Source organism: Electrophorus electricus, chromosome 5, assembly GCF_013358815.1.
Source record: "Electrophorus electricus isolate fEleEle1 chromosome 5, fEleEle1.pri, whole genome shotgun sequence".
NCBI lineage: Eukaryota > Metazoa > Chordata > Actinopteri > Gymnotiformes > Gymnotidae > Electrophorus > Electrophorus electricus.
Genome location: NC_049539.1, coordinates 10515063 through 10540265, shown reverse-complemented (window position 1 = coordinate 10540265; position 25203 = coordinate 10515063). Strand labels below are relative to the sequence as shown.

At 42.1% G+C, this 25203-nt stretch overlaps 2 protein-coding genes across 3 annotated transcripts; both read left to right on the top strand.

Annotated features, from left to right (window-relative positions):
* The first annotated feature begins 1112 nt into the window (after positions 1-1112).
* ropn1l (rhophilin associated tail protein 1-like) lies at positions 1113-10325 on the top strand. 2 transcript variants are annotated; one of them, XM_027004453.2, is made up of 6 exons: positions 1113-1145; positions 2158-2308; positions 2653-2776; positions 2860-3021; positions 3468-3643; positions 9202-10325. In XM_027004453.2, exons 2-6 carry the CDS (start codon positions 2178-2180, stop codon positions 9266-9268), a joined length of 660 nt encoding a protein of 219 aa, XP_026860254.2. In that variant the 5' UTR covers positions 1113-1145; positions 2158-2177; the 3' UTR covers positions 9269-10325. The 2 variants fall into 2 exon arrangements, with proteins under 2 accessions (XP_026860254.2, XP_026860253.2); XM_027004452.2 differs by lacking the exon at positions 1113-1145 and adding an exon at positions 1160-1294.
* Positions 10326-12932: 2607 nt separating this feature from the next.
* Positions 12933-24930, top strand: ankrd33ba (ankyrin repeat domain 33ba). Its single transcript, XM_027004445.2, has 4 exons — positions 12933-13939; positions 21538-21667; positions 22845-22985; positions 23302-24930. Exons 1-4 carry the CDS (start codon positions 13514-13516, stop codon positions 24117-24119), a joined length of 1515 nt encoding a protein of 504 aa, XP_026860246.2. The 5' UTR covers positions 12933-13513; the 3' UTR covers positions 24120-24930.
* The last annotated feature ends 273 nt before the right edge of the window (positions 24931-25203 follow it).

Here is a 25203-nt window from a genome sequence, read left to right as displayed (position 1 = left end):
CATTGGCTCTGAAAACGTAAGTTATATGAAGAAGATTCCACGGAGTGACTAAAGTGTACTGTTGTAAAATATGTAGAGGTCGTCAAAATTGCAGAGAAGCACACAAGGTTTCTAGAGAGACAGGACTGTTTAGACAGATGTACTTCATCAGCTGGGCAAGCAAAGTGCTTCTTAAATTCTAGGAGGTGAAATCAGTTTGTAAGAAAAAGTAACTATTTTAAGGAGCAATACGTCATTTTCACCACCAAAAAGTATCAAACAGTATTTAGGAAAGTATTTTTTATTAAACTTTTTTTTTCTATAAAGTGCAGCTCACATGAAATAGAATAAAAGAAAAAAAATGCTTTGTATTCCTCAAATGAACCAGTTTGTGCTCCATAGAGTGGGTCCCCCACATGCTAATGACCATGTTTAAAATATATTTAGTACATAATCTCTGAAATATCCAAGCCACTAAGTTTCAGTAAAATGCCTTTGGAGTCATTGGGAAAACTACGTATTGCTCCTTTAAATCGTAACACTAATTTCATGGAATTTGTAATTCAGACAGTGTAGATAAATTCATTGCTACCACAGCAACATCTGGCAATGCAAACAGATTGACAATGCATTGATGTCCTTTAGCATTATAATTCTTGCTGTTTTAAGAGTATTCTTGTCTTAAGAGTATATTGTTTATATTGCATATACTTCAGACTTCATTGAAACTTCCAAAAAATGTTAACCTTATTCCAGGATGTGCTATGATCCATGTATATTCCAGAACTGGGTGTAACGTGGAAAAAGTAGAAATAAACAGCTGTAACCCTTCAAATGTGCACGTTGTAGTACCAAAAATGTAATCGTCATCGTTGTATCAGAAATACTAAGGTATACCCAAGACGAATCCTGAACAAAATGAATCATAATGTAATCAGCTAAAATAAAAATGCTTGAAATAACAATATTTATAAAAAATATTATTAATAAAAAAATAATAAATAGCATGAAGTAGAAGTTTTACAATATAAGTTACATCTTGAAATAAGTAGGCCAAAAACGTCTCACTTGACGGCAAGCGAAACCTCACGTGTATAAGGAGTCTCATGACGCAATCGCTAGTTACTAGGCAACATTGCGTACACACAAGACGTTAATTATTCGAGGTATGCAAAATAAACATAACCAAGCTTATTAGCTAGCTAGATAGCCTATTTGTATATTTTCTTCAAAACGTAAATGTTAGCTACCTCATTTTGAATAACAAAATACAATTGTTTTTATGCTGAAAAAATTCCTTCCTTTTATAAGTTTGGTAAGTGTTAGACGTTAGATCTGCCTGTCTGTCTAACTTGGCTAGCTAGTTAGCGTTAGCCAGCGTGTGTCGTTAGACAGCTAATCATGACAAGATCTAATGATAATATCTAATATCTAACGGTTTCTATGGAAAAGAGGAGAAACGATAATAAACTTGGCGGTCTCAACAAAACCAGGTTTTTTTTTTTTTTAAGAAAGATGAATTCACGAAACCAATGGCTTAATCAATATGTGGACGGCGGATATCTAGGAAGACAGTTAACTGTTGAAATGGGTATGCTTACTGGGTTCCTTGCTCAGCCTGAGCTGTGAGTTAGCTGTACTGAGTTCACCCAGTGGCTTAAACAGTGTCGTTATTTCGCTTCGTTCGAATTTGTAATTTCATAAAACCTTTGACAAAAGACCAATCCCGACCAATCAATAAATTGACGTATGACTAAATTCTGTTTGCATTTTTATTACATAGATAATTTTACTATACGTATCTTTTCTCAAAGAAATTGCCTTCATAAGTTGTTGTGTATACTCAACTGCTGTCGTAATATAGAGAGTAAATCCGGATTTATATTAAAGGTTTACCCACAGGTTCACCATCCCCATGATCTAGTTTATTAAAGTAAACATAAACATAATAAATAAAGGGCAAAAAAACCAAACAAACAAACAAACCAGCACCCCCCCCCCCCCAAAAAAACCCCCCCAAAACAAACAGAAAAAAGCAACGCCTGAGGAGTTAAAGAAGCACTTTTCATTGCATGGGACGATTTTAAACAGCTTTGTAATTATGTGTTTGCTTGCAATTAAGCTATGTAAGAGTGGTTAGCATCTCTCTGATGTATTAATCTTTGTCCTTTTTATTAGTTGACTTCAAGACAGAAGGCATGCCTCCTCCAAATACAATGTACTGTGCCCAGCAGATCAACATTCCTCCAGAGCTACCCGATATTCTAAAACAATTCACTAAGGCTGCTATTAGAACACAGCCCCATGATGTGTTACAGTGGGCTGCTGCGTAAGTCTTATACACACCCAGGAAATGTGCTCATGCTGTTCCCACATCATCCAGTCTGTGTACATTGACCAACAAACATTTGGAAACTGAAGCTTGTAAAGTTTAGCATTTAAAGTCACAAGGATTTGGAATTCTTAAGGGTGCTTATTATGGAGATTATACCGAATGATTATGTGTTGGTCCACTGATTAATGTAGCTAATTAATGTAATTCATGTATCTAATTAGAACTCTAGTAAACAAGCCAATAAGACTGAAATGTAGGTGATAGTCGTGCTGATTATTGCTATTTGTATTTGATCCATGTGTAGCCATGCTATTTCACATGTATCCATGTTCTTTCAGCTATTTTGCAGCACTGTCAAAGGGTGAAGCTCTTCCTGTCAAACACAGGCTAGAAATTCCAGTAGCAACACAAAAGACAGACACTGGGCTCACTCCAGGCCTGCTTAAAGTCCTTCATAAACAGGTTGGTGTTAGAATAGTTTTGCTGGTTATACATCATGAGTACCATGAACATTGGCATCAGTGTCCCTTTCTTTTTCACTGTAGCTTTCATTTAAAGAAACTGTTATGAAAGGAGAGTTGCAGCAGAAGTGGAAAGGCCTGTGTTTACCAATGGAACAACTAGAAACACTCCTTGCACTTGGTAACTTCGACTTAGAAATGAAGTGGATGCATTTCTTTGCTCTGGGTTGCAGTGCTTTGGGTGGGGTGAGTAGAAATCTAGGGATACATCAATAGACTCATGTGATGTGTTTGAATATTTTAACCCTTCTGTAAATTATGACTTTTAATTATGCATTTAAAATTGCTCCAGCATAGTGGCAGGTGTGTTAGTGTGATCAGAACAGACATGGATTAATCCTTACAAAGGCCTCTTGGTGGCAGTGTTAGACAATAAATGCTATAAAAACCTACTCAATTCATGGAAAACAGATAATGCTTATAGTACAACAACAGCCAGAATATATGGATACACCAAGTTTGGTCAATATTTAAATAAGACATCTTTGTATGGTTTTGTCCATTGCAGTTATTATTACCAACAAGTCTATTACCAACATTTAAGCAGTGTATATCATAAATTATAACATGTACTGTAAAATAAAAGTCAACAGCTGTGAGACATAGCCTGTATTTTGTCACTGTGCCCACAGACAATTATCAGTGCTCTGAAGCATGCGTGTGAAATCCTCACAGAGGATCCAGAAGGTGGGGCAGCTTGTGTACCCTTTGACATATTCGTGAATCTGTACACATACCTGGCCCAGTTGGACGGAGACATCCCTCAGGACCAAATAGATAGCTTCTTGCTTAGTCTCCAGGAGCTTGTGTGAGTAAACAAACACACACACAGTTGCGTGCACACACAGACATGCATACAGATGTGCACACATCTAGATGATGACCTTACTCCAGTGACATAGGATTCATTTCAACTTTGCTCTCACCGCCCAACGAAACACATTATATGAATATTATGAGCAGGAATTACTGGGAGTAATGCATCCCCCTGCCTCCCCCAAAACTACACTGTCTTACACAGTGATTCCCTTTTCAAATCCTCAAGGCTCAATGCTTTGCACGTTATAACCAATTATCCAAATCTGAAACCGATAGTCGGTCATTTATCGCCTATTGGTGTTGACTGGGGATCTTGACACTTGTTTGTTACAAACACGAGGTCCAATAGAATTGACATTCCATAAACAAGACCTGTTTTACTGAAGGCTTGAGTTACAGCTGACATCCTTATGTAAGAAACATCTCGTGGATGCACTAGGATGCATCATCAGTGATGAAACCTGGAGTCATCGGATGTTTTGGGTCTCTCAACATCAGTACCCTCTCCCAGGGGACCCAGTAGGGGTTGATCAAGCCCTAAATTGCATCCCAGCAACTACCCTTGGATCAGCCCTTTTGAGCCAAAGCCATCTTGTGGCTTTCTCTGCGACTTCAGTTGGAGATTGTATAGCCCTCTTCTTATCCATTCCTGAGATGCATAGTCGACTAAGAGCTGTACAGAGGGAGCAACCTGCAAAGCCTCTACAGCCCACTTCTATGGGCTCATAGCTCATCCTCCAGCCTCTGCCTCTGCACATCTCCAACAGTACCTGGTACTTGGCACGCTTCCTATTGTTGGCTTCCTCCATGTGCTCTTCCCAGGACACTGTAAGTTCTAGCATGATCAGTTGTTTCGAAGCGGCAGAGATAATGACCATGTCTGGGTGGAGTGATGTTTCTGTTATATGCTGAGGAAACTTTAGCTTCCTTCCCAGATCAACCTGGAGTTGCCAGTCTGCGGCTGTATGGAGAAGGCCCGTTGTTGTTCTGGGTTGTGCCTGAGGTTTATCTCCCCGTTTAATAAAGGTGGTTACCTTCTTTTGGGCATGATTGTGTTTGCTGGTGCTAATGGCCAAGGCTATGCTCTCAGCAACTGCCTTAAGCACCTGGTCGTAGCGCCACCAATAGTGATCATCCGCAAGTGCCTTTGGGCAGCTGCTGAGGAGATGTTCCAAAGAGCCTCTTCCGGAGCAAAGGACGCAGGTAGGTGTCTTGTTCTTTCCCCAAGCATAGAGGTTTGCTGGACTTGGCAGGACATCGTAAACCGCCTGCACTAGGAACCGGACACGATGGAAGTCTGTCTGCATGAGGTTTAACTAGGACATCCTGCGATGCAGTGTGTTCTCCCACCTAGTCCACGCTCCCTGTTGCCGGAATCCCACCGCCCTGCTGACTTGCTCTTCCTCCACACCTGCTTGGATCTCTTCCTGAAGTAGATAGTGTCTCTCCTTGCCCTGGGCTTTGCTGACCTGGGTCTTTGGGAAGTAACCCAAGCCCGCTCTGCCCGTCGCCAAACTACCAACCAGTACCTTTTGTCTGACGTGAGACTCTGCCACCTCCACTTGCTTTTCAGCCTGCCATTTCCTTCCTGTCCTCACCTCAATACCGGCTGATGACACTTTACAGTCTCTGGAGTCCCTGTGCTGTAGGACTTCTCTTGTGTGTGCAACCTTAAATTGTAAGATGTTACTTGTCCCATACAGTGCTGCACTTTTGGAGGAAACTGCTGATCTTTCTTTCCAGGGACTCAACTGTTGTCGGTGGGACCCCGTAGACCAGCATAGGCCACAAGACTCTTGGTAAGATGGAATGCTGGTAGAGCCAAGCTTTAAACCTACCAGACAGGCCGGACTTGTCGACCTTGGTGAGCCAAGCTCCAAGCTCGTCGTTGGACCTCTGGATGGCAGCTGAATCTTTCAAGCTTGCATCAAATAGCTTCCCTAATCTCTTGACTGGTTGTTTTGAGATGGAAGGAATGACAATTCCAGAGATTAAAAAATGGTACTTGTCAGTCACTTTCCCCCTCTTCAGCACCATGGATTTTGACTTAAAGGGTTTAAAACGCATCCTTGCCCAGGTGATAAGTCTCTCAAGTCCTTGTATGATCCACCTGCTCCCTGGGACAGATGTAGTCGTGATGGTAATGGATGGCTGCTGTACACCAGACTTTGTTAGGGGCCCTCTGCATTCCACCTCAGCTGACTTGACCACCATGTTCATAGCAAGGGCAAAGAGAATAACAGAGACGGTACAGCCTGTTATTATTCCTTTCCCAAAATGATGCCAGTCTGATGCTATTGACTCAGAAGTGACCCTCAACCTGAAATTATTGTAGTAATCTCAGATCAGATTCTTGATTTTACCGGGAACATGGTGGCAGTGAAGTGCAAGCTCGACCAGTTTGTGTGGTATGGAACCATAAGCATTGGCCAGATCTAACCACAACACAACTAGGTCACCTGTGCTCATGGGCCTCTCTGATGAGCTGTGAAACTACCCCCGTGTGCCCCAAACATCCAGGAACTCCAGGAATCCTACCTTTCTGTACTGAGGTGTTGATAAAGTTGTATCTCTCTTCAGGGCTTTCCGTAGGTTGGTGGGGTCCTTTCTCACGAAAGATAAAGGCTGGGGTGCTAACCCGTCCTATCCCCTGTGCCGTCTTTCCATGCCGTCAACTGTCTTTCCAGTAGTCGCCAACCTGTTCTTGGTTGTCACCTAGACTATTTCTAGGAGTCACTGGCTGTGCTAGGCTGTATTATCTAAGAAACATCTCGTGGATGCACTAGGATGCATCATCAGTGATATAACCTGAAAAATAATAATAAATAAACAAAGCAAAAGAAATAAAGGTGATACAAGGTCAAAAGCCATGTGCTCCCAACCAGCCACGCCCTCTGACCCTTCTTCCACCTATTTATAGACCTGTGGCCTACAGAGGGCACATACTCACAAACCACTTACTACAAAACAAAAATAATCTGACAAACGGCTCCTACAGCACATTTAAATATTTTTCCTTAATCTAAAAAAACTCAACTTTTTTTCAACTCTTCCATTAGTTCTTGAACTCCTCACAGGGAAAACTCCAAAAAATGTGCTGAGCGTACCGTATCTCCAGGATGGACATTGGTTACTGCTGGTACAAGTGTTGCATGACAAATATACTGCTGAATATTAATGACCCAGTCAGAATGTTGGATAAGCACTAAAATAAATGTCAATTGATTAACTTTCTTAGTTTTAAAGGTCAAGCCTTGGAACAAAAAATAAGAGATGGAAAATCATGTCCTGGGTTAATAATGGTCATCCTGGTCACCGATGGTGATTTCTCTGCCCTAAGTACACAGTGAGATGTGAAAGATGTAATTTCCAGGCTTCCACTCTTGTTGAAGCTGCTCCACCAGAATTCACAAAAAATGTGAGGATGCATATCTTATTGAACTTAAGACCTAATTGTTTGTCACACTCATTACTGCCTGTGGATTTGGCAGCCCAGTTGAAATCTATTAAGTTCACTTACATGAAGTATTATGAATCTATTAAGTGACTCTATTAAGTTCGCTTGCAGAATTTGGCCTGATGCCTCCTCCTTACCCTGCCATTATTCCGGACTCCTGATTGAGTGATTAAGGGTGCCATTTCTTAACCACCAGATCCTGTAGTGAATGCTTATTTGTATTCCAGATATGTTCACTTGAGTAAATGTATGCTTTTATTTATAGCCCTTTTTTTGTTCACTTCATTTTTGGGTAGTTAATTAATCCTTGCAGTCATACTAGAATAAGAAAAGCTGGTTTCATGTAAGAATTATGCCGCAGTGACAACAGTGATAAAAAGTGTAATACAATGTCTTGTTAACAGTGTTAATCTCTGTCCTTGTTTCGTGTAACCCCCCCCCCCCCCCCCCCCCCCAGGGCAAAACAAAATGGCATGATTCAAGTGACCAATTTCTACAGTCAAAAAAGACTGACTTTGCAGCATTCTTGAAGAGACAGTGAATTGAAATAAAATTTCCTTTTAGGAATGATGGATTTCATGTTTTTTTTTTTTTTTTTGCATTCTCTGTCAGTCGGGGCCAGAGAAAATAATCATCACTGCATAGGAAACGAAATGTTGCAGTTCACTCAGTATTTGTTACAAATGACAGCACGTTATGTGAATGCTTTATTTGTTTATAAGTTAAAAAGTAACATATAAATTAGGTGCCAAAACACTGCTGAAGTCAAAACACTGGGTTTATACTGCAGTCTTCATTGATCCCAACATCAGGAGACCTCCCATCTTATCCTGTCTACTACTGGCTGGGGATGGCTGCTTTATTTGGTGCCATTCTGTACTTATTGAAAACAGAAAGCAGATGCTGATGTTGACATCGTGTCGTTGTTTAAAAGGATGTTGTTATGTAAACTTTGAGAAGCCCTCCAAATGGCCCAATATAGTGCGTCAGGTTTGCGTTTCGATCCAACAACACACGCCTACCACTGGAACTCAAACGCTCATCTCTCAGCATGCAGTTTAGCTAGGATAAATGAGAGAAACCCCACGGAATACATTTACCAGACGTTATGTTTTAAATAAGTTTTTATTTATGAAGATTCTTGTGTGGTTTCATCAAACTACTAGAGCCACTGGAATAAAGCATTGGTAATATTGTTATTAGATTGCTAGATGTTATAAAAGGAGAGCTAGAGGCACACTGTAAATCCTTCATCGATCCCATGATTCTTATCTCATCCACTCCATAATCCTGTGAAACACAGTAAGGCATTTGCACACCAATCTGTTCTTCAAATTTGTTTTAAAAAGCTCATGTTCTTAAGGTAATAAATAACTAGGGTTGTTTGATTGTTCAGGGTCTTCACTGAAGAATTTGTTTTTTCAACCCCATGAAACTCCCCATTTCCAAGAGTAACCAAATAATAGAAATTTTGATTATGGATTTGGTGTTCAGGCCAGTGCGAGTGGTAAATTTATACCAGGTTAACACTGTCAAGATGTCGTCAAAAAAATCTAACAAACAAAACCGGCAACATTAATTTCCAGGCAGTTAGTGCCAGCTCAAACACAAAGTCTTGCTTTATTTGCAGTTGCCTTTCTTCTCTGCATTGCTCTTGTGTATGCATGGCTGGAAGGGCACTTGTAGATGCCTTCCTCTATACACGGCTCTCAAAAAGCCCTTGGGGGGTGGGGGTCTCACTGGCAGAGCCGAGTGAGCTAACACTGCCTCAGGGGAGGTGCCTTAGAGAGCAATGCCAAACTCCAGAGTCTGGCTAAAGGGGCCAGGGCAGTCTGAATTAGGCTGGCGCTGATGCACATATGCAAATTGCACTATGAAAGAGCAAGAGCTGTGACATATAGACATATGGCACACATAAACAGGCAAGTTCACCAGACCTCCAGCTGTGTAAATGTACCAACGCAACCCCAGAGATTGACACATTTTAAGACAGTCAGACTCAAGGCCGCAACACCATGTTCTTTTTGGGCTTGTGTGCTGTGGCCGCACGTAAAAGCTAACTGGTGACAATGCTGTTGTTCTGTTTTCAGGGAGCGCCAAGGAGGTATGGTGCAGCCAGCTAATTTCACCTCAGCAGTATGTGAAGGGGCCAAGTAGATCTAAGGACAGACAGGTCTCAGATGCGCCCTTCTTGTTCGACTTTTTTTTTTGGTTGTTTTTTTGTATTTTGTACAACTGCGCTACAAAATACTGGAAGAATGGCATCATGTTTCCTCTACAAAATGTGGTTTCATTTGATTATATCCAATATTGTAAGAGCTTAATGAATTGAGACTTTTGTTTTATTTAAATAAGGGTTACTGGCATTGGTATTGATCTGTGAGTTATTTGGTGTGTTTATGAGCTGCTGAACGGCTCTCCTGTCTGTTTCTCCTGTTTGTGTTTGTGGTATGTAGCACTGCATCTCTAAACATGCTCACTGGAACTTTAGGTACTTATATGAGCTACTTTTGTTTTCAGGTTTGAGTGTGTGTGTGCTTTCTGAGAAGTTTCTCCTCTATGTGCTGAATCATTCACTCTGATGCTGTTGATGGCAATCATAAGTGATTCATTGTATTAAAATAAGTTTCCCAACACACACACACACACACACACACACACACACACACACTCACACACACACACACACGAACACACACACACACACACACACACAAACCAATAAGTTAACACAGCACTATTCCCATTTTTTAAAATAATGTTTATAGGAATAAAAGCTAACCTCCATTTGAGGCATTGTTTGTTGGATATCTTACAGCTGGAGGTAAACCCTGCCTGCAGCACATAACAGCACAATCAGTTACTAATTCATTAGCTCTTAATTGCAGCTCAGTGAAATGGAGAGCAGCTAGTGACTAATTGTAATCAAATAAGAGGTGCTCTCTATTTTCCTGGGCATGTTAGGAAGGTCATTCATAGTACCTCAAGCAATTACTAATTAACTGATTGACCTACAGTGTTCAATGAATAAGTGAATAATTAATGTTTTTTGTGTTATTATTTTAAAATAAAGAACCCTCTCCATTTTGAAAAGGTTGCTGATGCAATGAGGCCATGCTGCACAAAGTGTATCAAACCAGCAAATGTTCAGATTTCATAATTACTTATGAATTATAAATGAAAAATAAAACACCTCGATAAAAAAATTAATAAAATATCTGCAACAGCAACAACAACAAAATTCTTTATCGGTACTGTATTTTTCTGTGCAGTCCCATCAGAATAATATTTCTATATAGCATCTAGGCCCATTTAATTTGACTCAAGCGCCCCTGCCATCTATTCCTGATTTTCAAAGGTGCTTTATATGCCAAAACAGTGATTCAGTTCTGTAGTGGTGGTTTTGTTTAGACTGTTTATGAACAATACAAAAATAAATGCCTTTTAGGGCTTTTAGTTAGTAGGTTTCTAGGCATTGCTCCTTGCTTTGATATTTCTGGGTGTAAAATTGTTCATAGTTAAGCATTTGTTCTTTTTAGATATCATGTAAGGTGCTATCATGGCCTGTTGGGTCTTTTTCATTTGTGGACGTTGATGTGCTCACTTCTCTGCAAACCAGTAATAAGGGTCCATGATCCTGGAGTATCAGGGATTGTGGGAAGTTTTAGCTGGTTGAAAACAGGCTAGAAAATGAGCTTCATTTAAAAAAAACCCCTCTCCAACCATAACCCTCCCCTCCAAATAAAAAAACCCCCAAAATAGATCAGGTGCTAAGCACTGTGAAGCAGAAACACATTATACAATATCTTTGTGAATGCCCCAGTAAGGATGCACATTATGCAGAAGGATGCAGCATGCAAATGGAAACTATAACAAGTCACAAATTACTTTTTTTGTTGTGTGGTGTAAGCATCCCAATCAAACTTGGACCTTCCAGATGCTCCCACCTCAGGTGTTTTGATGAATTGCAGCATTCACAAGACTCAACAGAAACACTGCACAATATGCTGAAATATAATTGCAATACACTATACACAATAGTGTGTACTGTAATACACTATAACTTGGTTTGGTCCTTAAAGTGCAGCACCAGGAAACTGTGCTAACAAAATGGTTTTCTTCAGTGGAAGAACAATGGAGGAAACCTTATATTAAATATTAAATTCTCCTGAAAGTCTTTATTTTTTCAAAAGACATCTTTAAAGCACACTTAATCAATCTCTAAGAACTTTAAGAACGTACTAAACTAACTTACTAAACCAACAATCACAAAAACAAAGGCCTTTCTCCTCTCATCTTTTCTGTCAGTATACTGAATTCTGTTTACTTTAGCCACTACTTTAGAGGACTCTAGCCTTTGTACTTGGATAGATTTTCCAACAAGACCAGAAAGCACTTCAATAGGTCACTTTGGATAAAGGCCCCTGGCAAATGCTGTAAATTTAATTGTAAGTGGTTAGGACTTTTTGGAGTACTTGGTAGTATTATTAATACTATGATAAAATTTTACATATCACTACATAATTTTTGGAAACCCGTCTCTTGTTATATAGTTCCCATTTTGGGGGGAAATGCCTAGCACTGGATAACTTTATGTCTTACATGGTAAAGCCCAATCCAGATCCTGCATTATGGTCAGTTGTGGATCTGGGATGAACCTTTACTTTGGTTTTGTGGGGTGGGGTGGGGTGGGGTGGGGTGGGGGGGATTTATCAAGCTGCACTGTGCGGTGTGCTGAGTTAATGTAACTGTCTAAGCTGCAGCAGTGGAGGAGAAAAGCCAGTGCAGTGTTTGAGAATCTCTGCTTGGCCCTTCAGTATCATCTCAGCCACATCCCCATTTCCTAATGAAGCTTTCACAGGACTGCAGGACTGCCCACAATAGCCTAAAGTGACCGTACATCCTAGAGAGCCATAAAATGACCCATGTTCCCATGTCAGACCTCATCAAAACGCTTTTATGCTGCCTGAAAAAGGCATTATATGTCATTGTTAGGTGCTTATCGCTGCATTGCCATAATTGTCATTTTAATGAGTGTGATTATTTGATCATATTAATTCAGAATGATAACTGAATAAGCAAAAAAACAAAAACAAAACATATTTTGACAGTGATAATATACCCCTGTAGTATTATTAACTGCAAATCAGTTCTTCATATTATAACAAGAGCTGTTACTGCTGAACAAGTTACGTAATTATGTACATTTGACAGAAAAATTGCTATTTTTAGGTAAATTTTGTAATCTTTATGATTTAGTTAGTGAAAGACACTCACGAAATGACTTAGCACCATGTAGCATGCTGGGGGTGATGAGCTGTAACAGTAGAGGAATATATGTGAACTCCCAGTTCTTCAGAGTAGAATGCCTCCCTAGTTTTGCATCACAATGCCCTCTGAATTGTAAGGAAACTTCAGAATGGAGGTTTAAACAAACAAGCAAACAACGTTTGAATAATTTTCTCCGTGAGTCTATATCGTGTCATTCAACCTATCGTGACTCATCTCTGAGTTGTGATTTGTGCTGTGGTAACTTAATTATTACTAGTTATGCATTTTATATGGTCTTATTACACGTCCTAGGCAACGGTGCGTCCGGTTTGATTTGCAGACCCAGCTGGTTTGTTTACGCAGTACCAGATGGTATTCGTAAAGGTTTCTGATGACTGTAAGCAGAGATTCATAAGGGGGCATTCCCAGCCGTAGGGGGTATGCCCAGACCTGACTGTTCACATGTGAAAACCCCCAGAGTGAAAATGAAACTAAACGGCACTTCACGTGGCGCGTGAACAGCTTGCAGTCCTTGATACTGACAGTTCAACCCATCAACTACACAAATTTCACAGGAATTGCAAAATGTGTTCAATGCTTTCTCGGACACACCTACCGAAAACAGGTCTTATGTGAACACTTCTAATTTGGAATCTACAATTCCACTGAAGCAGAAAAATGTGAGTGAAAGTAGGAGGCAGTATAGAGGATGTCATGTAATCGGATTATGGAGTTACAGTTTAGTACCGTACAGGGCTTTTCCTCTACATAACGGCAACAGTGGATACGCTGCCAGCTTCTGCTTTGAACATTGTTCTTAAATTCAGAAACGCAGGACAAAAAAAAAAAAACAAAAAAAAAACTTCATGTGAGTTTCATTTTGAGCTGATATTCCTGATATTCCTGTAATACTACAACGTTTACATTCGGAGTATAAGTGAATGAATAAGTGTGGCAATAATCTATCCGAAACAAGAAGAAGCAACGGCGGCTCTAAACAAATGAACGGAGCTCTAAACAAACAAACTTTTTAGTACATCCTAAACATTTTAATGTTGGCAAAAACAACACAGCCGTAAGTGGGCCATATGCATCATTCTGGCTACGGGAGCGTTTTAATTTAGAGGCTAAATGGTTTTAATAACGGACGAAAATGATGGCGGAGGCTCCTCTCCAGGCAAAATCAAACGGATTCAGCACTCAAAAATTACTGGTACCACAGCCCAAGTTTATCCTACAATAACGGAGGAGCCGCTTGACATTGCAAACGATCATGATGAGTATCTCGGTTCTTATCTGTCGGTGTGTGACGAGGAGGACTATGAGGAGTATGACCAATTCTCCACTTTGCCGGATAAGAAGAGTGTTATTTCGGACGATTCTTTTTATCCACCGGACAGTGATTTTGCGGACTCCGAGAGGACACCGTCTCCGGCCAGTCCACAGACGTTGTCCTTCTTTCAAGCATGTTGCAACAACAATGCAGATGCTATAAAGATCAAAATACGGCAGGGTGTGACAAAGGAACAGGTTCTAGAAACGGACAAAAATAGCAGGGTAAGTGGATTTAGTAAGAAAGTTAGTATGTGTTAGTATGTGAAAGAAAAAAATGTGGAAGCCTAATGCGAGAGATTTCATTGGAATAGCCTGGAAAAGTGGCTGATTGCAAAGTGGCTGATTGCGGAGACATGACAAAAGGCATCTTAATCACAATGCCTGATGTGGTCATGCAAAGTTTATATTAGATTTTATTAACTGATTAACTTTTGTGAACTCATTGACATAAATTTATTTTTGAATACTATATCAGTCATGGTGCTCAAGAACAATTGTCTCACCTTAAATGGATGTGAGGTATTGAGAATATTTGACAAGCCTCTTTGGAATTGTGTGACCTGTGTTCTTTGGGTCGCCTGGGACCTTTAAACACACAAATTGCACTATATCCATATCCATAACTGATTCACTAAATTTACTAATATTGATTTTATACATCTTACTATTTTACTAACTTTGTGGTCATAACCACTTGTCCTGTAGGGACATTCCTATGTTAAGAGTGACCAAGACCAAGTTTAGTGCAACAAGAGTCCATGATGTTACAATGAGTTTGTGACAGTGATCAACTCAAAGCTGCAATCTGTACATGTTTTCTTCCATTTAAAACCAGTGAAAAGATAATTCTTTCATAGATATGCATACATTTGTTGTCTGGTCTTTGAAGTAAAAGGTTGAAGAAAAAATTGTACTATCAGGTGAGACCAATGCCAAATAGTTTACAGAGGAAACCAAGATCACTGATGTACGTTATTTGCTTATTCAAGTTACTGATTTGACCAAGGACCTGGCAGGACAAAGAATTGCAGCAGTTTAGTTTGATGAAAGACTGCTCTACCTGCAGCCCTTCCCACTCTACTGCCCTCCTGCAGCTCTTCCCACTCTACTGCTCTACCTGCAGCCCTTCCCACTCTACTGCCCTCCTGCAGCTCTTCCCACTCTACTGCTCTACCTGCAGCCCTTCCCACTCTACTGCCCTCCTGCAGCTCTTCCCACTCTACTGCTCTACCTGCAGCCCTTCCCACTCTACTGCCCTCCTGAAGCGCTTCCCACTCTACTGCTCTACTTGCAGCCCTTCCCACTCTACTGCCCTCCTGCAGCCCTTCCCACTCTACTGCTCTACCTGCAGCCCTTCCCACTCTACTGCCCTCCTGAAGCTCTTCCCACTCTACTGCTCTACCTGCAGCCCTTCCCACTCTACTGCCCTCCTGAAGCTCTTCCCACTCTACTGCCCTCCTGAAGCTCTTCCCACTCTACTACCCTCCTGTAGCTCTTCCCACTCTACCACCCTCCTGCAGCTCTTCCCACTCTACTACCCTCCTGCAGCTCTTCCCAGTCTACTACCCTCCTGCAGCTCTTCCCAATCTACTACCCTCCTGCAGCTCTTCCCACTCTACTGCCCTCCTGCAGCTCTTCCCACTCTACTGCCCTTCCCGCTGCTCTTCCCACTCTACTGCCCTTCCCGCTGCTCTTCCCACTCTACTGCCTTTCCTGCTGCTCTTCCCACTCTACTGCCTTTCCCGCTGCTCTTCCCACTCTACTGCTCTTCCCACTGCTCCTCTCACTGCTACTGTGACCTAGGAAACAGAGAGCTAGGTCAGTGTCCTGGTAATAATCTTCCAGGACAGGGAGAGCATTACCAGGGCACTGGCCTTGCTATATGTTGCCTCAGATCCACAGTAGTGTTAATTACAGTACCCCGAAGTCCAGGAACAACTTACCCTTATGTGTGCATTTGAAGCCCAATACAAAATCTCCTATTTATTTTGATGTTGGGCTATCTATATTGCCTCCAAAATGTTTAAAGTTATTTTCCTTATTTTCTAACAGACTCTCAGAAAATGGGAAGTGTTTTGGACAGGAGCACCAGTGCTCTTCTGAGCCAGGAGTGATTCAATCTCATCTATCTGGTTATTTGGTTACTTAGTTGAATGGCAAAGTTACCTTTGTTCTATAAACCTTGATTACAGGTCCTGTGTGTCACAGCACAGCCTCCCCACCCCTTGATGCCTCCCCAGGTCCATGTGACATCGTGTGTATGTGTCTTTACTGCCACGGCCCTCCATTGTTAGGCCATTATGTGTCACACCTGTCTTTTGTTATCATCCTTGTTAGAGCACATGTTTAAGGTCCTGTTTGGTGTTTGTCTTTTGTCAGTGTTTAACTTGGCATATGCTGTACTTCCGCTGTCCTATTGTGTTCCTTTCGTTGGTTTCATTTTGTGTATTGTGCTTAATAAGTATTTGTTTCATCCCGACTCAAATCCCTCATCACACTGTGTAGTCAGTAGATTATGGAGGGGGTGTGAAGTATTATACAGGATAGCCTTGAGTTTGTTAACTGTCTTCCTTTTAACGACATGCTTGTACAATACGTTTTCATGCAGCAATGATCCTGTATTTAAATACCACCTCTAGTTTCAAAATGTCTACAGTTTGATTTCTCCCTTTCAGAGTCTATTACACCATGAGGTCTAAGAACACTAGGTGTTAATTTGTGAAAAACTTACAAGCTGGCCAAATTTAGAGGCTAAAGCATTACAGTGCAGCATTAGCACACGCCTCCTCCTCACCACAAGAAACCCATCAGACAAATGTAAAAGAAGCAGCAAAACCATAAAAAATGAAAAATTAACAGCAACTGCACAGCACAGAGAAAACAAAAGCCACAAGTGCAGCCAGTAGAGGGGCAACTGTGATTGTATGTGTGTGTGTGTCATATATGTCGTGTGTATGTATATATATATATATATATATATATATATATATATATATATCTATATATCTCAGTAACACAATGAGCTTTGCAAATCTGTATGCATGAGTCTATATGAACATCTAAGACTACACCCCACACCATTGGATAAGAGAACATCTTTGTTGGCAGAACATTTACTGGAATCGCTCACTTATATAGCTCATCTAAGAGTTTGCCATAGCTAATGTTTTCCATGTTGTCGCAGTAAACATCCTAAGGGGAAGGAAGAGGTTGCATCATAATTGTGGCAATCATGCAGTGGTATGACAGTAACAATAATGCGGAGTGCTAGTGGACACATGCCCGTGTCTTCCCAGCATGGTGCTGTGTCCCACATTGTCCTGAAGTGCAGCCCACAGTGGTGCCTTACCAATCGGTCCAGTGTACGCTCCACTCATCCGGGATTTACGTTCCCCTCGCTGCATTGTGCAACCTTGTAAATAAGGTCATTAGCACTGCTGCCAAGCCATATTACACCACTTTCCTGTAGAGCAAGGACGAGTCAGGGATTGTAAAACTGCTTGAGGGAAGAGAGAAGAACTATGGTTTGTTTCGAGATCTTTTCAAACATGTTCAGCTTTTGTGAATTTCTGACAGAAACTGCGCGGTATCTGCTGGCTTCATTTTACTGCATGCATTTAACTGTGCGAGGTTCCATGTGCGTTCTGCAGCGTCAGCAGGACGTTTGGAGTGTGTTTGGGCCATATTGTCCATTGCTGCAAGATGTAAGCATGGCCACTTTTCCAATGGCCTGCTTTAAGTGTGCTCTCTACATCAGACACACACTGTTATTGTCCCCCAGGTCAGCTCTGTTGTTTAAGTCGACGGCAAAATGCCTTTGACTTCTGGAGTTCCACACCAGTCAGCCCCCCAAACACAAACACACAGACACATATGACACAGTTAGAAAAACACTGACGACCACTTAATGTGGTCAATATGTTATAAATATGCAGTTGGAGAATCTTTGCCCAGCCAAAAAACGTTAGTTAATAAATCTAGTTCCAATGGCTTATTTCAGTTTTCTTCTTTTGATAGGTGCAAGAAAAAGATGTGCAACCACACCAGACATACATCTTCAGCTCACCAATACATTACAGTTCTAGAGGATGTGTGTGACTAAAGCACACACAGATTAGTACTAGCCGCTGGGTCTGTCTTTGTGTACACCACATGAATTTCAAAGACAAGGACGATTCATGAGAATGATTTCCATTTTTGATTATATGGCGTCAGTTACACGGTTTGACTAAGTCGTGTCCTCTCTTCAGAAAGCCGAGTTACGAAGCAAGAACAACGGCTCAAGCACTTAGCCAGTCATTCCCAAGTCTAATCCCTTCTATTTAAAGACCGTATGCGCCCGAGCTGAGAGAAGAGAGCACCGGGCCCTGGTGCTGAGAGACACTGCCGCCCATGTCCCAGTGACACCAGCTCCTCTAGCTCTTTGAGTGTTAACTACACTCATTTCACTCACTCAAAAAAGCCCTGGACTGTAAGCAGCAGAGGGCCTCCTCTTTAGGGAAGATGCTTAATTTGCTGTGGGAGCTAGCGATGGAACCGTCACATGCTCAATGTTGCTTGTGAACTCTAGAAGTCGTCATTGCAATTTAGACGGACTGATTTGACCAAAAGCTAAAATACTTTCATTAACTGTGCAAACAGTGTGCTTCTGAAAATGTAGACAGTACTCACCTGTAATCTTTTTTGCATTTTTAAAATATGTATATATAATATGTGTGTGGAGAAAGAGAGAGATATCAAAAATTGTAGTGTACACAAGATACACAGAGAAACATGACATTTCAGACTGAGTTCCTTCATCAGCTGTGCAAGCAAAGTACTTGTGAAGCTCTTTGAATCCACATGGTCAACTCATGTTTCAGAACCACTTTGCACAGCTGACTCTGGCTCTCCTGCTAAGACTGTGTTTAGTTGTTTATTTTGGTGATTCTGAATAGAACTACTAATTCATTCTCACTGAATAATATGCAAACCTCTGTCAAATATTTGTTAGTCATTGCTTATTGCCTATAAGCTAATTTATAAGTTTTATAGCAAATTAAAGTGAAAAGCAAAAGCACCTTTTTTTTTCATTCTGTGTTGTGGGTTTGCCATCCAGTGGTGGCCAGAGGAGGACGGTTTTCTCTTCTCATCCTTGGAGCCTTTCAAAGTTTCTTCCTCTTGCTCTCAGGGAGTTTTTCCTTGTGGCTGTCCCCTTGGCTTGCTTATTAGGGAACTACACCGGGATTCTCTGAATAGATGATTGCTGTAAAGCTGCTTTGTGACATGTAAAATTGATATACAAATACATTTTAATTGAATATTTAATTGATAAAAGACCTCTGTCTGAAATGTCTTGTTTCTCTGAAAGTCTTGGGTATTACACCATACTCTCTGTTTCTCTGTGGATCCTTATGTGCTTGCTGCCATATGACCATTGTAAAGGAAGGGTCCCCCTAGAAATATTTCTTCTAAACACATAAGAACCCGCTATAGTGCTTTACAGCATATTTCACTAACATTATGAAAATACTGCAGAAAAAGAGAGAAAACCTCCAGCACTGTGCTGGTGTGTGGGCAAGAGTCCTTTGGCTCTGCATTAAGATAATGATTCTAAAGGGCTTTGCACTGAAGCGTCATTATCCAGAGTTTAAGACTACCAAGACTTAAACCTGGTTGTCTGTCCATTCAAGAAATCTTAATCGATTAAAATTCTTATTGCTAACAAAAAGACCTCCAAAGACCACTATCAATTCCTTGATATTATGCTTCTGTGAAAATGACAAAACCTACCGTGATTCTTGTAACCACCAATGTGTTAACTGAAAATCTGCATTTTGTGCTAAAATGCGTCATCAGAGCGTAACTGGTCATGACACCTGTGTGACACGTGAACCTCAGACACGGGACACCCCGCCAGAAACACAGACGGACAAAAGCGTGCCGGGCGTTTATTTCTAGCTAGCTTCCTGCAGCTGCGAGTCAGTGAGGAGAGTCTTGCTCTTCTGTGGCCCGTTTAAGTAGGATGGATTGCTTGGACAGTTAGACGCACACCTGTGGTCTCAGCAGTTGCACAGTTTAGGGAGCGGAGTTTGATAAGGGCTTACCACGTACATGCTCATGCACCCACTTCCTTGGTTCTTCTTCTGTGGGAGCACCCCCTGGCTCTTCTTCTGCACCCCAACCCCCCCAGTGCTTGAGTCAAAATGGGAAATTCACCATGCAAGGTTCATGGGGAGATAAAACGTAATATGGGTATGTATTATTTACCCTTGTCTTAATCTTGTCATGTAGAACTTAAACTACACGTTATGGCTTTATAAATGGTTAAGTGAAGCTTATTATCTTACCATAGATTAGCTGGGACTTAAGAGTAAAAACTTCAAATGTTTTGATTTATTTATTTTTTGACTGGTAAATGTTCACCATGCCTAAAGCAAGCTCAAGAATCAGTAAACAGCAATACAGATGGACTCAAAAAAAGGTTTTCTAAAGGACAGGATACTGGGCTCATGATCTCCAGCAGTGGTGGAGGAGTAACCAATAGTGAAAAGGCATTCAGTCAAAAACCTCTTACAAAACCCATTTAAAGTCAAAGTCAAATTTATTTGTATAGTGCTTTTTTCAACAGTTGTCACAAAGCAGCTTTACAAATGTCTGAGTCCAAGCCCCCAGTGAGTCAGGGGTGACATTGGCAAGGAAAAACACCCTAGAGCATGAGGAGGAAACCATGAGAGGTACCAAGACTCATCATCCTCTGGCCGACAATGGACACTATATAATGGACACAATGTAACGGACAACAATATAAACAATAATGAGCAGTATAAGTAGCGAGAAATAAATAAATAAATAATAAAAATAAATAAATAAGCAAACAATATCTAGTCCGGTTTTCTAGAAGTCCTAGTATGGTCTTGATGGCATGTGCATGCACGAAACCCATCCCGCACAAGAACGTCCATCAAGGGCAAAGGAGAAGTAGTTGGCTGGGGTGGAGGTGTGGTGGGCTACAGCAGGGGGCATCAGGGGGTGGTGGGAGTACCCATGGCAGCTGAGACGGGTTGAGGCTCAGTAACTTCATGACATTAGGGGTAGGTGAACCTTTGGAGAAAGAGAGACTAGATTATAAGGCATGTCCAGGTACGAGGGTGTGTAAATTAGGGAAACTATAATGTGCAAAGATGGACTCCGGCTGATCTAGCTAGAAACACAGACATGAGCACCCTGGAACATCAGCACTCCGCCATTCTCAGGCAACAAACCTGAGTGACAAAAGAGAGGTGAAGTGACAGCATCATAAGATCCCAGTTTACCAGAACTCTCAATGCGTGTGTACTCCCAGAGCTACACCTTTACCTAAGATGGGAGATAGTTCATAAAATGCTAGATAGGTTTTCAGCCTGGCCTTAAATATTGAGACTGGGTCTGAGTCTACACATTTAAAATTCTACAGAAATGCTTCACCTGGGCACACTCCCGCTGCTGCTCCAGCGGCCTGGCTCATCTCGCCCCTGGCTGGCACACCTCCACCTGCAGTCTGTGAGAGACACTTTTAACCTGCAAGATGGTGTGTTCTTTGCTCGAGGGGCGAAAGGGGGAGACGTGTTGCTCTATCAGACAGGCAGACCAAGGCTGGGGAGGTTCTGACACGTGGTCGTTTGATTTTATTCATGGTAACGAGCACTAGTGCCCATATCTTCGTCCACGATAACATATTGACCAGCATTTTCAACTCTGAACTCTTACTGTCTGCTCTGGGAGAATGAGGGCTTCAGAGGGTTTCTGTCGTTAGCTTTCGCCCGTTAAAAGCTTTCAATGTGTGTTTATTGATTCTGCAGACTGGGCTGATGGTGGCCTGTTACCATGGCTACATGGATGTGGTCATTGCACTTTCCCAGTGTCCTCATCTGGATGTGAACTGGCAGGACACAGAAGGCAACACAGCCCTCATCACGGCTGCTCAGGCAGGTAGGCGCCACCATGTCCAGTCTCCCTCAGGGGGTCAGGCCCAGGCTGTGCTGGGACTTGGCCAATTTATGCAACAGCCCATGTGTTATGCCCACAGCTGTACTGTGCAAAAAGCTGTCCCGTCACTCTCTGTAGAGCACCGGCGGGCAGTTATGTTTCACAAGATGTGCTGCAATGCTAGAAACTTTGGCATATTTTGCTTTGCTGCATTTCAACATTGTAGGTTGTGTAGTTGATGAAGATTTGTGAAAATTTTGTTTTTTGTAAGCTTCAGGTTTAATGGTGCTTTTAAAAAAGAATGCTTATGTGATGTAACAAGAATTTAAAAAAAAATGTTGAAAGTGTATCTTAAGTGTATCTTAAATGGCTGGATACTAAAAGCAAACAAACCCCCCCCCCTCAAAAAGTCAAAACACACAACGAAACTAGAAACTAGAAATTTATTTTACGTGCAGAACCTGAAAATAATATAGAAAAAAACTGCATTAAAGAAAAAACAGTCCTTGCTGTGTTCTGGGTCATTATCTTTCTGCATAGTGACAAACAGTCCTGTGAGTCTTTAAGCATTTTCCCCCAAATAATCACCCAAGATGCTTCAGAACTTCCAGAACCATTGTGCTGCAGTCATATCTTGCATCTCAGTCCTTGTTCAACACCTAACAATTTCAAAAGCAGATATCAAGGACATGAGCAATGGTTCAAAACCAAGAATACATTTAAAACATTTACACAGTCAGTGCACCTCAAAGCATTTTATCAGTCCCGAGACTGTTCATCCAGCTGTCCCAATAATTATGCTCACCTAGAATGCTCTCATATGACAACTAAAAACCATACATGCATAGAAACCACACATGCCTAGAAATAGCCCAAAAATGACTTCATCCTTCACTTGTGCTTCTTTTGACCTTAATCCAGGCTTCACCAGAAATGTTTACTGTTTTAAGACTTCCAGTAAGTAGGTCACTAAATAAATATTTGCTCTTCAGCAGATTAACACTGCTGACACAGACATTTTTAAGATGCCGTTTAAAGGTTTGGTGATTTCATTTTGAAAACCGTTCCCTCACCAGACGGTGACACGTTTTCTCGCTTTCTAAATTGTGCCTCTTGCATCAAACTGCCAACAATGCCTCTTTACTGTTGCTCTGTGCATGTCTCATTTCAATGGTTGCAGGGCATGCCACAATCACTAACTACCTGCTCAACTACTTTTCGGGCCTGGACATTGAGAAGAGCAACTGCCATGGTTTCACGGCACTGATGAAAGCCGCCATGCAGGGGCGAGTGGACTGTGTCCGTGCTCTGATCATGGCAGGTAATCCCGCATCCTGCATGGCCTGCACTTGCCCACGCTTGTTCTGACATGCAGTCGGTGTGTCATTCTCTTCCAGCATCGCAAGAAGCACAGTCTCTCTCATTCTGCTTCTCTTAAGAAGAATCCATGTTATGAGCATCTGGAGACTGTATACAGCACTTACATTGGACACTCATAATCGTCTATCTTCTGTTTCTGATGTAAAATGGACGGTTCTAATGTTGGAAAAAGTTTACATAAGCTTTATCGAACATAAGCTACACTGCTAGAGACTCGTAAAACAATCTGATGGGTGTTCATTCTGTGTGTATGTCAGGAGCTGATCTACAAGCCAGAGATGATGGGCGTAGCCTCACCCCCCGCGAATGGGCCTTGTTCACCGGCCGCTATGAGACGGCCTTCGTCATGCAGCAGCTGAACCAGCAGCCCTGCCCGGAGCAGTGCCGCGAGTCCTACCGGCCCGAGTGGCCCCTGCTACCGGCCCTGGTGGACAATGCGCAGCGGCCCAAAGGCTGCATCCAGAAGATCTCCGAGGTGCTGCGCAATGTCTTCAACGTCGGCAACGTCACGGAAGCCAGGAAGGACGGCGTCCTGGACCACATGGTGCACGTGACCACGGCGCTCGGCAGCCCCTTTGTCGCTGTGGCGTGCCGGACGGTGTGCCCCGGGAGCCCGCCGTGCGTGGGCAAGCGCCGCTACTCAGTCCAGGAGATCCTGAAGCAGGAGCGGCTGCAGAGCATGAAAGACTTCGGGCCGGCAAACCCGGACAACCCCTGCGTCCTGCTGGGGCCTAAAAGCCCGGACTGGTGCACCGGCCTGCAGCTCTGCACCACCTGCGACCCAGACAAGGCTTGTCCCCCGGCACCCCGCAGGTCTCCACTCCACCGGGTGCGCAGGAGCAGCGTGCAGCCGGGCCTGATGCTGCCCAAACTCAGGATCTCCAGGGCCCCGACCCCCACGTATAAGCCTGAACCAGAGCGGAAGAAGAACGGAGGCAGGAGTGGGCAGTTCCTGCAGGTCCCCAAATGGAGGTACAAGGAACTGAAGGAGGAAAGGAAGAAAGCAGAGGAGGCGGAGAGGAAAAGGTTGGAGGTGGTCACCAGGAGACACCTGCACTCGGGCAAACGGAAGTAACGACAATTCTGCCACCGCTGTGCACACACTAACCTTCTGAGCATCTGCCAGGGCATGAAGGCCTTTCCATACTTGAAATGTTTGAAAGTAATTATTTTCATATTTATTGTTCATAACCTTTGATTCAGAGGGTCAGTCTCAAAATAATTACATTCCATTGTATTGGGTCCATGGCTAAAATATGTACACTACCAGCATAAATATCTAACTGAAGGTCACAGCCTTCCTATAAAGTATGTTCATACTTTTGCTTGTATTTCTGAACATAGAAGACAAATTCTTATCTTTATCAATAGTGTTATAAAAATGTAATAAATATCAGCAATGTTATACTTTTTGCAGTAGTTATTTACTCCAGCTGGCATTCCCTTATATCGTAACAGTCTCAGGTTTTAAAAAAAAGTTATACAGTATGCAAATTCATTTTTCAATATGCAAATTTGATTGGAATATTCAGGCTTCCTCATTATCCATGTGGCAGAACCACTGTGCCTCTTTATCCATGTCTTGATATTCTTCCTCCCTCCCTCACACACACACACACAACCAGCTTGACCCTACAGTCTGATGACCAGTTGTCGAGCAAGATTATTGTGTTTACAGCATCTAAAATGTATGTCCAGGAATGCTCAGTAAAATGTATCTCAGCGAATGTGAAATAAAAGTCTGCAGTACTGAAGAATGGAGAGAGATGCTTTTCTTTGTATTATACATAATTAAATAAATCATGGATAGGGAAGGAAAAGGTTTCCAGCGTAGGCAGACAAAGCTGTTGCAGGCTCAGCATTTCTGCAGCTGAGGAATGGGAAGCGTGCACACAAACACACGTGTACGCTCGCATGCACACAGCACCCTCTACTGGACACTCGGAGCACTGACCTGGGAATTGTAAACGATGTTGTTTCCAAGGCAAACAAAGAGCGAGGGGCTTCGGGTCAGGTAGTCCTGAGGCATTGCTGAGCCTGGCCCCACTTCAAAGTCAGCACTGGTAAACACCAGATAAAACTCTGGAACAGTACGACCTTGACCTGAATAAAGGGCCCTTTTGTGAGAGTTTTCGCAAGTTGGATTTTACTTGGTCTGA